General features: G+C 53.8%; 1 protein-coding gene across 1 annotated transcript in view; it reads right to left on the bottom strand.

The window, feature by feature from the left end:
* Positions 1 to 732: 732 nt before the first annotated feature.
* Positions 733 to 15,439, bottom strand: part of LOC113409303 (copine-5) — a 130,466-nt gene continuing 115,759 nt past the window's right edge. Inside the window, exons 15-18 of the mRNA XM_026663065.1 lie at positions 5,015 to 5,061; positions 4,050 to 4,231; positions 1,597 to 1,724; positions 733 to 889 (exon numbers count right to left, since the gene is read on the bottom strand). Of these exons, the coding sequence (XP_026518850.1) occupies positions 733 to 889; positions 1,597 to 1,724; positions 4,050 to 4,231; positions 5,015 to 5,061 (514 nt within the window). The remainder of the gene's footprint in view (positions 890 to 1,596; positions 1,725 to 4,049; positions 4,232 to 5,014; positions 5,062 to 15,439) is intronic.

The following is a 15,439-nucleotide window of genomic DNA, read 5'->3' as shown; positions in this document are numbered from 1 at the left end:
GGCACCCACTTTCTTCTGGGTGGGTACTCCACTGGCACTCCGCCCCCCCTCTGTCCGTTCCCCCCAGACCCCCCCCCCGCCCCACCCCTAACCCAAGCATGCTCTGCCCTTGCTCCGCCTCTCCCTGCCCCTGCTCTCCCCAACCCATGCATGCCCCATCCCCGCTCTGCCTCTCTCCACCCCTGCTCTGCCCCTAACCCATGTGTGCCCCGCCCTCACTCCGCCTCTTCTCAGCCCAGTTCTGCCCCTCCTCCCCAGCGCCTCTCACCCAATCAGCTGTTTGGCAGGTGGCTGGTGGGTGTTGGGCACCCACTATTTTTTTTTTGCTGTGGGTGCTCCGGGGTGGAAGCACCCATGAAGTCAGCGCCTATGGCTAAGGAAAAAGGCCAGAGCTTCTGATTGTGCCCATCAGTGGGCACAGAGGGAGGCTGGGTCACCCAAGTGATGAGGACACAGACCGAGGTTGTTATAGCCACCCGTCCGTCGACAGCCACAGCGCTCTCTGGTATCTGGGACACTGGGCTGACAGAACTTAGGGAACCTCTGGAGACAGGGGCTGATCTTGAACTCCATTCCCTCCACCTGAGGCTAGACAGAGCAGGAGAAACTTCACTGGGATTCTTCATAAGCCATTAGTCTTAGCGGGTCTAGTAACATCTGCTTGCTTGATGCTCGCTACTTTCTGTCTGTCCCAGCGAGTGGCACTCGGGCAGACATTGGCTTGGTGTGCCGTTACAGCTGCGGGATACGGTGGCACAGCAGGTGAGCAGAACCCCTGTTACTCACATTGACGATGGCTTCCTTCGTCTGGGCCATGTCCGATATCACCCCGTCTGTGATGATCAGGAGTACGAAATACTGGGAGCCGTCCTGTTCAGTGGTGGCGTATCTGGACAGAGAGATGTTCATGTGAGCGTAGGCTTCTGGGGGGTGGGTACCAGGGACTGGGGACTCTGAGCTGGTGGCTAACCTTGCTGCACTGGGCCATGTTCACCCCTGGGGTAACTGCTATAACCCCATGGGGAATTTGTCCCCGGGTCTGTGGTTCAGAACAGCGTCTCCAATTTCCCAGTTTGGGAGATTTCTGTGGAGAGATTAGAGCTGCCCAAGGGGAGTCCCCTTCCTTCTCTCCCTGCCCCAAAACGTAACCTCCATTCCTGCTGTCGCCCAGGGGCCATGTGGGCTCCCAAGAGAGCTGGGCTGTGACACCCCTTACCCAAACCAGGAGCCTCTTGGGAGTAAAGGAGAGGCCTGTGGCACATCCCTGCTAGTCCAGCTACAGGGTGTTAGACATGGGCCTTGAGCCAGGCCAGGGAGTGACATAAATACACACCGTGCTCCCGGAACCCATGGCTTGAGACATACACCTGGATTGGACCCAGCCCTGGAGGATCCACTGCCCTGGCTAGCTCATTCCCGCCTTTGGCTGCTATCAAACCGCTCTCGACTCTTTTGCTGATCCCAATTGGCCAGTCTACGTAGACACTGCCATAGCTCTCTGGTGGGTACACCGGCCCATTGCCAGCCCAGGGAGGGGTGACAGAGCAAGCAGGGCTGTGGGATGCTGCCACTAGCCAATGCACCAGCTGGATGTACCTAGCCACATGGTTGACCACTGGGGCGAAGTTAGTTGGGCCGTACAGCTGGACAGTCTTGAGGCTCTTGTGATAGGCTTCTAGGATGCCCTCGATCCCACTGCAGTAGGGGTTGTCGGCGTTGCCGTTCTGAGAGAGAGGGAGGAAGGGCAGTGAGGAGGGTTCCCAAACAGGGGAGTCATTCCCCATCCCCCACTTTTATTTCCCAGAGCCCTACTTGAAGCGCTGGCCAGAGGGATATGAGGAGATCCCCGCAGCGCTGGGAGGAATCACCCGAAGGGGTTACCCAAAGGTAACAGGGGCCACACCCCTGGTGCCTCAGAGGAACAGTGATGATAACACTTAGCACTTGTGCAGTGGTTCCATCCTAGGATCTCAAATTGCTTCAAAAGCACCATCATCCCCATGTTCCTGGTGGGGAAGCTGAGGCAGGGAGGGGACATGGCTTAACCAAGGACAAACAGAGTACGCCCATGAGGTGGGACTAGAACCCAGGAGTCCCAGCTCTGATACTGAAATGGCTTCCATTGCTGAGCCTCAGTCCCTAGCCAGCATCTCCAGAAAATGGGGCTCAGGGAGACACCGGAGTTACCTCCCCCATGCTGTAAGGAGGGGAGCTCTCTCCTGGGGGTGGGGGTGGGGAGATGGCAGCTACTTCCCTTCTCCACCGGGGACTGGGAAGAGGCTCACTAAGAAAAACCAGGTTTCCTGGCTCAGATTTTTATGCCCTCCCCATGGGAAATCCATTTTCCTGTCCTCAGAGCAGCCATGCTGCTACCCTTGGTGCTTATGGCTGTTTGGTCAGCTAAGGCCAAGCCACAGAGGCCTTGTGGCAGCCTGGAGCAGCACGTCTCAGAGCCCAGGGTTGACACACTAGGCTTGTGCGACAGCACTGAAAGCAGCTCTGGAGACGATCGGACTGGGGCTGGCGCTTGGGCTCTGAAGCCGAAGGAGGGGGGTGGGCACCAGAGCCCCAGCGTCTACACAGGTCTTTTGAGAGCCGCAGCACAAGCCCGAGTCTGGCTCTGGGCCTCGCTGCCGCGGCTGTGCAGATGGATCCACTGAGGCTCCACTAGGGCCGACCAAGCACTCGGAGACCGGTCAGGCTTTGCCACAGTCATGGGCCCTTATCAGCATTGGCTGCTCTGTGGAGGCACCTCGGGCAAATCTGGTCAGGATCACACGGACTGGCTGGTCTAACCAGGGCATCAGATTAGTGGGGAGGTGGTGCCATACACACCCTAACCCCCACCAAGAGCCTGATCCTGTCAGGCTCTGAGCACCATCCATATCCACCAAAGCCGACAGGAGCTGAGGGTGCTCAGTACCTCACAGGGGCTGCTCTTTCAGGATCAGGGCCTAGCCCAGGACTTCACAACAGCCAGACAGCCTGATGGACAGGAGCGAGCCCTTCACTTCCAAGCAGGCACAGAATGGTTGTGGACGCTGGAAAAGAGGCTGTCTATGCACTGGTCTACACTACAGAATTACTTCAGCATAACTACGTCGCTCAGTGGGTGTGGATTATTCACACGCCTGAGCAACGTAGTTATACGAACCTACACACTGGTGCAGGCAACTTCTCCCACCAGCATAGCTGTAGCAGGGCGGGGCACTCACTGTCACAGTGCCTCCTGCTGGTCAGTCTGGGAATTAGCTCATCCAGCTCAGGAGCGCCCTCCTCTGGCCAGTTTCTTGCCCCCGGTAACCTGCCCTGTTGTCTCCACCAACTCTGGCCCCATGACCCTCCTGGACCCCAGTGCCCCTTACCTTGGGGTGCTGCCCCACTGCAGTGCCCCCCACTCTGGATCTCCCCTCCTAGGGGAACCCCAACCCCCTATACCCACCTTGCCTCAGTGGCTACTGCCAGTCATCTAGCCCCTTCTCTCAGAGGCAAACTGCAGTCTGAAATGGCCACTCATCACTGGAAGGGGGTTTGACCTGCTGCCTTTTCTTGGCCTGGCTGCCTCCCTGCAGGCCTAGTACCTCCTCAGGCCTTTGCTGCAAAGCCTCAGCCTGGGAGGTTGCCAGGCCAGAGCTCCCCAGCTCAGCCTGCCCTTTCCCAGTACTGCTCTGTCCAAGGTCTCTACCAGGCAGCTAGGTCCTTCTTACTCCACCACTAGAGCAAGACTGACTTCCTTCTCCCCAGGAGCCTTTCTTATACTGGCCTAGCTGGGCCCTGATTGGCTGCCTCAAGCCCACTTGTGATTGGCTCCACGGAGCAGCCCTTTCCCAGGGCTGTTTTTAACCCCTTCCAAACCGGAGCAGAGTGACCACCCCACTACAATAGCCACCACCTCTCACGGAGGTGGAGTTATTAACCCAACAGGAGAGCTCTCTCCCGTCGGCTTAGAGCGCCTTCACCAGAAGCACGACAGCGACTCAGCTGCCGATGCCAGTTGGTAGTGTAGACCTGCCCTAAGTGGTGGAACGATTCAAATGGGATGGCAGTACCAGGGGGAACTCGTGGGACACGTGCCCATCAGGAGGGATTTTGGCTCCGAACCCGAGTGCAGGGAACATCTTGTCGCTGTCGTAGTCCTGGATGATCTCGCCCACCGCCTTCAGTGCCATGGCGTAGGCGTTGAGCTGGTACGGGTTCATGTAGTGCAGGGAGGTGGATTGCGAGGGGTTGCCTGATGGAGAGAGAGAAGGGTCACACAGACCAGCAGCAGTGTGCGGGCAAAGCAGTGGAGGGGCATGTGTATTTGTCAGGTCAGCTGAGGGTCAAACACTGAGGTCTTTACTCAGGGCCTGATTCTCACACACACACCAAGGGAAGTCAAGAGTAACTTCTCTGTCACTGATGGGGGGAAACTGATGTAAGAGAGAGATTGTCAGCTGTGTAGGGCAGGGACTGTGCTTTTGTTCTGTTTGTACAGCACCTTGCACCATGGGTCCTGGGCCAAGATCGCAGCTCCTAGTCACTACAGCAATATAAATAATCAATAATATCAGTGAGGTGAGTCCACCCCTCATTGACATCCATGGGCGTTGGCCTGGGTGGCCTGAGAAAACACTGTGACCCAAGGGCCAGGATCCAGCTCTCACGTCCACTGGTGTACATGAGGAGTAACTCTGCTGAGGTCAATGGAGTGATGCTGGTATCAAACTGCTCTAAATCAGATCAGAACCAGGCCCCAGGTGTTTGGGCAGGACACTTGTTCGTTAATAGTATAAAACCCTATCCCTGTAAGGATACCTAATACCTATCGACAGATTTAACAAGCGCTCAAGCAGTCATAAAATAACTATTGATTTCACAGGCCTTTATGGGGAATGAATGACTGTGCAATAAATACATAATATGTCAGAGGGGTTTAGTGTAATGTATTGTCTGATCAGCCACCAGCTGTCTGAACAGAGACTGACTGTGGTTCAGGGAACATTAGTACAGTTAATCTGGTAGGAGAACTCACCATTGGAAGCTGTGAAGTCAATGGCCACTGTGAAATTGATCTGTGTCCTGAAAAGAGGACAATGACACCGTTAGTCAGAAGCTCTGGCAGGCTGGTGCAGATTCTGCTCAGACTCCACCCTCGATGGGGTTAATGTTCCCTAACCAGGCCCCAACACCCTGGCTTGTTTGGAAGAGCTCAGCTGGAGATTCAAACCGTGCTGTTCTCGCCTGCAGTCTCTTGATGCACGGATGTCACAGATGGCAATGCACAGCTGAGCAAATCCATGGGAAACTGGCAGCCGAACCAGCTCCCAATGGCCTTTGTTAACATCTCCCCAGTGCAGCAGGTGGGAAGAGCTTGGAGGGGATCTAAGCAGGGAAAGTGGAGTCATAGAGCCAGTGGCCAGGCTGTCCCACCTGGGCACGTGCACCCGCACATCGCCTTTCACCCCAGCCGAGCCTCAAAGCGACTGGAGACAGCAGCTTCACTCAGGAAGATAAAGGGGCCTGAGTCAATAAGAGACACGTTAATGGCCAGGATGGCTCAGCAGCTGGGGCTGGGTTGAGAACAACGGAAGCTGAGCAATTCTGCCTCTCTGACCAGGAGTGCGGAGCTAGCTCCCTCTTGGATTGTTTGACAGCCCTGCCCTTGACTCTCAAGCTGTGTCCATTTCCTGGTGCCCACGTGTGCTCCCATCTCCTGGCTTGATCCAGAGAGGCGCTGAGCACCCACAACCCCTGGTATTTCCCAGCATTTTGCAGGATCAGGCCCTGTAGAGAGGAGACTGGGAGAGGAGCTCGACAGCATCTTGGTTGGGAGACACACTCGCTCTGTCAGATCAGCGAGCTGCTCCCACGCCCCCAGAAATCTTTCCATGACCACAGCAGCAGCCAGGTGAGAACCCAGCTCTGGGTCTATGGATCCCCCCTCGCCCTGCACAGAAGGGAGAAGTGTAGATTGAGTACATAGGATTGTCTGCAGTGACTGGCACACCAGCCACGTCCCCATGGGCGGTGGGTGAAACTTCCCCTGGGAGAGGCAAGCTCCTTGTCCTGCCTCTTCCTACCACAGTCCCGCCCACACTTCCACCCCTGCTCTGCACCAGGCCCTGCCCCCGCCCACTTGCCTCTTCACCACCACCCCGAGATCTCCCCTCCGCTCACCTCCTCTCCCACCCGCCTGCTGCTCGCCCACCTGCTGCTCATCTCTCCCCCCTGCCAGACCCTTCCCCCGCCCCCACGAGACCCCCCCCACTCCTCACCTGCTGTGCAGCTGGCTTGCCGCTCACCTCTTCACCTGCTGCTGCACGGCCCCCCCGTGACACCCTCTCCCCTTTTCACCTTAAAGCACTAATAACATTCCCCAAGGCAACAGGTGTAGCTCAATTGCCAGATAGATTCTCCTCTGCCAGGCCGGGAGTTCAGTGTAAGCTGTACAGAGAGACGAAAAGCCAGGCTACCTGCGCCAACCTGAAGCCTAATCTCACCTTTTGAAAAAGTACTTGTCATTGACAGCCTTCATTAGGGCAGTAGTTTAATCACCTTCCTTACACTGAATTCCCTGCCAGGCTTGTTTACTTAGATCATGAAATAAACTCCCTGGCTATGTCAGCTCCTCCTTGAGCCAGGTCAGCAGTTACTTCTTCTGGGTACAGAGACTAACTGACGGGTCGTCATTTGGAAGCTGTTTTTAACCCCAATAACACATTTTCCTACAATAGAAAAACCAGCTGAATGTGGCCAAAGGCTCCCTGAGCATTGGCGAATGCCCATCAGATGGGTCATTACCACTGTAAAGGCTCTTTAACAGTGTCAGTGATCTGCTCCGTCTCTTTCACTGTGTAAAGTTACTCCGGGATCCCGTCCGCTCGCCTCCTCATCCCCCCGTCTGCCACTGATGCCCCGCTCGCATTCTCACACACACACCTCCTGCGCCCCGCGGGGAGGGGGGTGAGGAGAGACGCGGCCTGCAGCTGCGGGGACCTCCGAGGGGGAAGGGGCTGGGGTGGAGGAGAGGAGAGGAGAGGAGGAAGATTCACCCCAGGCAGCAGCAGCAGGTCATGGGAGCCTCAGGGAAGGGTCAGAGCAGGGAGGGGAAGAAGGGGAGTTGGGGGGCACCACAGCCAAGGTGTCGGGCGGCAGAGACGGCTGTGCTAGGGAAGGCAATGCCTCCCCTTGCCTATTTACCCATTGCCCATCCCCTTCCGCCTCGCCCTGTACTCATCAGCTACGCTGACTCTGCTGCTGCAGGACCAGGCACATTAGCCACAGCAAGGTTTTAATTAGCTACATTAATTAGGCAACTAAGGACACTGTACCCCACGAGTCATCAGCAGTGTTTATGAACACAGGCGCCTTCCTCTCGCCCCAGCCCTGCTCCTGAGAAGTGCTTTGGTTGAATGGATGAGATGAGAATGAAAGCGATGGGTTTGATTCTCCTCCCCGGGTGTAAATCAGGAGTAACCCCAGTGGGCTCGATTCCTCTCTCACTTGCCCTGGTTTTAAATCAGAAGTAATCCCACTGGGTCCAATTCCTCTCTTACCACCCCTTGGTAAATCAGGAGTAAGCCCACTGGCCCTGATTCCTCTCTCACTCACCCTCGTGTAAATCAGGAGTAAGCCCAGTGGGCTTGATTTCTCTCTCACTCACCCTGGTGTAAAACAGGAGTAAGCCCAGTGGGCGTGATTCCTCTCTCGCTCACCCTGGTGTAAAACAGGAGTAAGCCCAGTGGGCTCAATTCCTCTCTCACTCACCCTGGTGTAAATCAGGAGCAATCCCACTGGGCTCCAATCCTCTCTCACTCACCACGGTGTAAATCAGGAGTAATTCCACTGGGCCCCATTACCTCTTACCTGCCGTGGTGTAAATCAGGAGTAATCCCACTGGGTTCGATTCCCCTCGTACCCACCCTGGTGTAAATCAGGAGTAACCCCAGTGGGCCCGCTCCCCTCTCACTCACCCTGGTGTAAATCAGGAGTGACCCAACTGAAATCAGTAGTGTTACACCAGTGTGAGAGAAGAATCAGGCCTCTTATGATCAAATCCCATCAGGATCAGGGAGATGCTATAAACGAAGGTCCAGCTGCTGCTGGTGTGAATCAGCCTCGCTACAGTGAAGTCAGTGGCGCGATGCTGATTTACACCCACCAAAGATCTGACTCCTAGGACCAAAATTTGCCTGTCCAACTCGAGACACCTCCAAGGCGTGATCATTAATGGCAGCTGCTGAGCTCAGGCCCCTCTGAGGCATCTCAAGCTGAGCTGCCAGAGCACAGGGCACCCGCATTAGAAAACTTGTGCAGAGTTACAGAGCAAGGCTGGAGTTGAGCCAGGCCAGACCCCACTTGCCCTGCCTGAGTCAGTAGCTCCCCCCCCCCCCCGGACCCCCGCAGAGCTGAGAAAGGAACCTGGGAGTCCTGGCGTGCAGATCACTGCTCCACTGGCAGGAGCAGGCTGGTCCCCACATGCGGAGTGTTTTATTAAACCTCTGACAAATACACAGAACAAATGTATCCCTTGTCACCTCTGGACTGTCATCCTGGGATGAGAGTAAATGGCTTGACCTCCCTGTGCTCCGTGGGCTGAGGGGCAAGATAGCGTTGGCGCTGAGTAGGAGTGATGGCTGAAAGGGCAGCCTGTGGGCACCCTTCCGCCAGGAGCTCTGGCTTCTCCAATCATCTCAGCTGCGCCGTGCTGGCTGTCAGCCCCTGCCGCAAACCAGCATCAGCTGCTTTGTGACAAGCCGTGCCCTCAGCTGCCCGGGGAGACTCCTAACAAGGGGCCAATGCTGTCAACGGGCATTAACACCTCACTCACCAGACGGGAAGAGACAAGGCCAAGGCTCTTGTGACAGCAGCCCTTAAAAACGCCAAGGGGCAAAAACTAGCAGAGTGCAGACGAGCACCGACAGGGCTGGGTGCTGATCTGAGGCCCATCTTTAAAAAAGGGAAGAAGAAGAACCCGGGGAACTACAGCCTCACCTCATTCCCTGGAAAAATCATGGAGCAGGTGCTCAAGGAAACCATTTTGAAGCACTTGGAGGAGAGGAAAGTGACCAGGAACAGTCAACATGGATTCACCAAGGACAAGTCATGCCTGACTAACCTGATTGCCTTCTATGATGAGATAACTGGCTCTGTGGATATGGGGAAAGCAGCGGACACGATATATCTTGACTTTAGCAAAGCTTTTGATACGGTCTCCCACAGTATTCTTGCCAGCAAGTTAAAAAAGTATGGATTGGATGAATGGACTATAAGGTGGATAGAAAACTGGCTAGATTGTCAGGCTCAACAGTAGTGATCAACGGCTCAATGTCTAGTTGGCGGCCAGTATCAAGCGGAGTGCCCCAGGGGTTGGTCCTGGGGCCGGTTTTGTTCAACATCTTTATTATGATCTGGATGATGGGATGGATTACACCCTCAGCAAGTTCGCAGATGACACTAAGCTGGGAGGAGAGGTAGATATGCTGGAGGGTAGGGATAGGGTCCAGAGTGACCTAGACAAATTGGAGGATTGGGCCAAAAGAATCTGATGAGGTTCAACAAGGACAAGTGCAGAGTCCTGCACTTAGGACGGAAGAATCCCATGCACTGCTACAGACTAGGGACCGAATGGCTAGGCAGCAGTTCTGCAGAAAAGGACCTAGGGATTACAGTGAACGAGAAGCTGGATATGAGTCAGCAGTGTGCCCTTGTTGCCGAGAAGGCTAACGGCATATTGGGCTGCATTAGTAGGAGCATTGCCAGCAGATCGAGGGAAGTGATTATTCCCCTCTATTCGGCACTGGTGAGGCCACACCTTGAGTACTGCATCCAGGTTTGGGCCCCCCACTACAGAAAGGTTGTGGACAAATTGGAGAGAGTCCAGCGGAGGGCAATGAAAATGATCAGGGGGCTGGGGCACATGATTTACTAGGAGAGGCTGAGGGAACTGGGCTTGTTTAGTCTGCAGAAGAGAAGGGGGGGGGAGGGGGGATTGCATAGCAGCCTTCAACTACCTGAAGGGGATGGAGCTCGGTTGTTCTCAGTGGTGGCAGATGACAGAACAAGGAGCAATGGTCTCAAGTTGCAGTGCGGGAGGTCTAGGCTGGATATTAGGAAAAACTTTTTCACTAGGAGGGTGGTGAAGCACTGGAATTGGTTTACCTAGGGAGGTGGTGGAATCCCCATCCTTAGAGGCTTCTAAGGCCCGGCTTGATAAAGCCCTGACTGGGATGATTTAGTTGGGGATTGGCCCTGCTTTGAGCAGGGGATTGGACTAGATGATGTCCCGAGGTCTCTTCCAACCCTAATCTTCTATGATTCTATGATCCGTGTGTTTCATGGCTCTGTAAAACAGGGCCAGGAGAGGTGTCCATGTGCCACTGCCAGGTGGCTTTTGTGTGTCACTAATTGACGGGTGCATTTTGCAGAGGAGGGAATAAAGGTGCAGATGGGTTCATGCCAGTTCATGCAGTGGGGAGAAGGTAGGGAAAACCCACTGCTCCATCTGGAATCTACGGGCCAGCTCCACAGCTGCTGTAAATTGGCGCAGCATAGTCTAAATCAGCAGAGCTGCACCACTTGACACCAGCTGAAGATCTCGTTCCCTGTGTGAGTTACTCCTGATTTACACCAGAGTGAGCGAGAGGGAAATAGAGGAATAGGGAATGGATGATGCAGCAGGACAGTGATTGATGGGGGAAGCTAGCACATAGCTTGTGAACCCCGTGATTGCGGCGATGGAGGAGGGGTGTTAAATATAATGGTCTATTTTGTTCATAGTCCTTTGAGGGAAGGGCCAGGTGTTACGGGCTTTTGGGGAGAGGCTTGAGCAGAACAGGTGGGGTCCCACAGGTGGTGCCATGGAGGGGTCTGCCACCACAGGGGAACATGGCCGAAGGCAGGATGAGGGAAGTGGGATATGAATCGGAAGGGGAGAGTAAGTCATGCTTGAATGTGATAAATGGGGAAGCTGCACCGTCTACTCCAAGGTGGACTTTGTATCCTACACAAGGCCCAGATAAGGAGAAACTTTCAACAGAGGGCCAGACCCTCAACTAGTGTAAGCCAGCAACGCTCCCTTGAAGTTAAGGGACCTATGACAAATTGCACCTGTTTCCTGTGTCGTGCTGGGTAATGAAAGGACTCAATGCTTGTAACTAAACTGGCTCTTTATTACAAGAACTATTTACCGAGACGCTACAACTGCAGCTGGCATTCTAGCCACGTGCACACAGGCTGCCTTCCTGGTAGCTCCTCCAACTCCTCCCTCCTGCAAGTTCCATGCAGGTTGTCACATCTTTCCTTTAACAACTGTTGTTTTGTCTTTGGTGCAAGCGCTTGCTGATTTGCTGGGCTCAGAAGTGACTAGTACATAGCTCGCCCTAGGAATGTGGCCTTTACTGCCTGCCCATTCCAGCCTGTAAGACCTCAGAGTCCTTCAAGCATGCTGGTCTTTGAACCAGTCTCCCCCTTTTTGTTTGTGTTATCGCTGTTGGTGGGGGACTTGCTACTTGCTACCCTGTTGCTGCCTTTTGGTGGCTGGCACCGATTAGTCCTCTGTGTTGCTCTCAGACCTTATTTCTTCTGACGCTCCTATGTCAGGCCAGCTCATGGCTGAGGCTCATTCTAAGTCCTCCTGGTCCTTGCCGATCTGTCTGGCTGTGCTGGATGTCTGCCACTGCTCCTCAGTTGTATTTGGTTTCATCTCCACCACTATCCTGAGTCTTTAACTACCTCACATGATCCGAGTTCCAGGGCAGCTTGAACCGTTGCCTTCCCATTTTTGTGTGTAGTTATTTGATGGTTGGACCCAGACCTGCTCACGTGTGTGTAGTGGCCTCAGGGCCTTGGCTCCTTTGTTGTAGCAGCTGCCTACACTTGGCGTTCTCTTAATTGCTTCTCTTTATCGTCCCTCATTCCTCCGCTGGGCTGCAGCAGATTACCCCTCACAGAAAGCGGAGTCCTGGTTACCCGGCCATCCATTCCTATGCTGGGCTTCTATCCAGTCTCTGGGAGGACGTATTATGACAATCCAACGTTGCCAGGTAGAAATCCCTTCCGTCTGTTTTGCCTTTGCCATCTGTCTCTTGGCTCTCCTTGCTGCTGACTCTGCCTGCCTGTTGCTTTGTGGGTACCCAAGGAAGACGTCTTGTGCTTAGCTTTGGCACTGAATTGTTTGAATTCTGCTGCAGTGAGTGGTGCTAGACCCTGCAAAATGCACCTTCAATTTCCTGATCTCAGTTCTGGAGTGTCCTCCAGACAGCCCCCCCTCGCCCCCCGAAAATGAAGTCGTGACCTGCTGTGACCACACAGCTCCAGTCATTAGCAGGGTGGGTTGCGATTTCATGAGTCTCTTTCTCTTGTTGATCACTATACTCTGCATCTTTTCTTAGCCTTTGAATGGTCAGCGTGATCCAAAGCCAATGTACCAGGGGTCACACTACAGCGCACCCTCACATATAAATACCATCTCACTCACATAGCTCAAAAGATCAAGAGGGAAACTGTCTCCTGAACAAACTGGTAGGGGGCCAGCCAAAGTGCAAACCCTGTGTTGTTTGGGACTTGCTCTCTGTTATTCAGCTGGAGAACATTATGCCCCAGTTTGGTTCAGCTCTGCCCACACTAGACTAGTAGACACACAATGTAATCATTCCATGAGTCACAGGGCAGCCCACTGTGTGTCTGTGACACTGCAGGATGCTGCACACATGCTGGATGGATGCTGTTTTCATGTTGATATATATATATATATATATATATATATATATATATATATATATATACACACACACACACACATACACGCACTGCACAGTTCGCTGTGTCCCATTTACGCTCTCAGCTAGGCACTCATGCCTGGCCACTAGATACACCCCCTGGCTTGTGTCAGGCAGGCCTCTATCCCCAGGGGGGAAGTGTGTATCCGTCTCATGATGTCAGCTCTTAAATCTGCTGGGGTTACTGCTCAGTCCCCTTTAAACCAAATCCTGTCTTGCACACGCAGCTCATCCCTGACCTGTTTGGAGGGAGTGACCTCCTGCAGCACTTGCGCCTTGCGATGTGGCCAGCCCTCTTTTCAAGTCTGCGGCACCTGTCCTATTCGGTGCTTTGCTGGATTGCCCGGAGCCTCCCCTCAGAGATGGGGAGGTACTGCAGCATGCTGCTCAACTCTCGGCTGTCACAGACCCCTCTGGGGTCACCGGTAGTGACCTTCCTAGGCAGAGAGGTAGCCGCGTCTGACGAAGTGGGTATTCACCCACGAAAGCTTATGCTCCAATACATCTGTTAGTCTTAAAGGTGCCACAGGACTCTCTGTTGCTTCCTAGGCAGTGTCAGTCACATGCATGGTAGTCACGTGGGTGCACTCAGCATTGGCTTCTTCGTGATGGCTTGTGCTCTGACTGCATGTCCACCTGGTGTGCAGAGGAGAATGGATGGGATCGGTCCATCCATAGAGCCCAGCCAGGAGCGCCTCTTCCATCTAAGCACATCCCCTTTCTGCGTCTGTCAGGGCCCTGCCAGCCAGTGCTGTGGGCTGCTGACTTTGTATCAATGCTGCTCCTAGGCCTCCCCTGTGGCTCTAGCTGCACTGCAGGGCTGCGCCTAGCTTACCATTTTCTTTCCTCGTTCATATGCCCGTCTGTGGGTCTCTGATCACTCCGATGCTTTGTTAGCTGCCTCCCGGGCTCCCGGGCTTCTGACTGGTGTGTGCAGGGTCTGGAAAGATAGTTGGCCATCCCTGTAAATCGCTGCACTCCCCTTACATCCTTTAGTCCAGGCATTTCCTTAGTTTGTCAAGGTCCATCTGAATCCCTCAGAATCTGACAGATGTCTGATGTAGGGGGCTTCAGCTCTCCTCAGCTTCAGCATGTCTGCACTCGGCCTGACATTCCTCTCCCGACACCTGGTTAGGGGTTGTCACAGCTTGGTACCATGGTCCTTGACATCTCCTACAATAAGAATGTGATTCCTGGGAGTCCCTCTGGCGACTAGTTCAGTTGACACTGGAACACGTCCGGGGCCAGGCTGATGCCCACAGGCATTGGTACCCACTGGTACCTGCCAGAAGGTGCAGCCAAGGTGGTCAGGTGGCTGCATGGCTCATCCTATTCAATATGCCACAACCCATTCTTGACATCACAGACCAGGGACCCTTTTGCCCTGCATAGATCAGGCTGTGTGTCCTCAGTCGCTGGTAATGGGTAGGGACTTCTTTTCAATGCTCTGGTCAATGCAGCCATCAGTTTACCTGAAGATTTTCTCACCACTATCAGGCTGCTGATCCACTCTGCCAGTTTTTATGGGTGTAATGATGCTGCTTCTTTTCAGGTTTGTTTGTTCCTTCTTCACTGGCCCCACCAGAGCTAACGGAACTCAGCATTTCAATAGTCTCATGGGTTGCACATGAGGCATCTACTTCTAACTTCAGCTTGCCCTCTAGGTGTCCATCTCCTTGACAGACATGCTTACAGTCTGTTGGAATGCTGGATGGGACCCCCAGTGCCTGGTCTCCTCTTTTCCCACGGGTGGATATTCTGATGCTGTACTGAGATCAAATCCATGACTTGCACGGCTTGCTGTCTAGAGGCGGGTGGACCTTCTGTGTGCAAATTACTATGAACTCCAAGTGATAACATCTCTTGTTTTGTGGGTTTCTTATTGACAGCCGCATTTGCCCACTGGCCTCCAAATGGTTTCACTGTACATCACCAGCACTTGGTCACATTCCCCCAGGCTAACATTGCTGCTTACCAGTGTTGCTGGGATTATACGACAGCTGGCTCCACAATCCAGCTGGAATCGAATTGGTTGTTGATCTAGTAGCATGGTTGCAAATATGGCAGATGAATGGTTGTCAGCCTCCTTCTGCAGCATGTGTAACTGAGAGTCTGGATCTGCTAGATTCGCACTGCAGACATCCTCCTCCTCACTGGAGCTCCCTGTATCCTCAATCGCTGCATGCAATCCTGCATTTTTCTTCTGGTGGTAGCTGCAGCAAGTGGACGTAAAGGTTTTGTTTCCCATACCCCTTGAACCATTGTCCATAGGCTGGGCATCTTTCTTTTTGCCCTTTGTACTGCTTTCCACAGATGGTCTGTCTCAGTCCGGCATCCTGGGTTCCTTTAGCTTGTGCCTGTGCACTGGTTCTGCACTAGTGGCTGCCACTGTTTGATCCTTTTTCTGGACCATCCAGCTGCCCTTGCAATTTGGAGGCATTTCTCTAGGGTTAGATCTATTTCTCTCAACAGTCTTTCCTGTAAGCTGGAGTTATATGTCCCACAAATGATCCTGTCTCTGATTAGGGGATCTTTAATGTCTCCAAAGTCACATGTGGACACCAGAGTTCTCAGCTCTCAGATGCACATATCCATTCCCTTTTCTGCTTCTTGGTTTCAGGCACACAAACAGTTTCTCTCTGCAGTCTCATTCTGTCTGGGGTCACAGTACTCATCAA

Source organism: Terrapene carolina, unplaced genomic scaffold, assembly GCF_002925995.2.
Source record: "Terrapene carolina triunguis isolate 2854851 unplaced genomic scaffold, T_m_triunguis-2.0 Scaffold32200, whole genome shotgun sequence".
NCBI lineage: Eukaryota > Metazoa > Chordata > Testudines > Emydidae > Terrapene > Terrapene triunguis.
The sequence above is the reverse complement of the archived record's forward strand: the minus strand, read 5'-3'. Positions and strand labels throughout refer to the sequence as shown.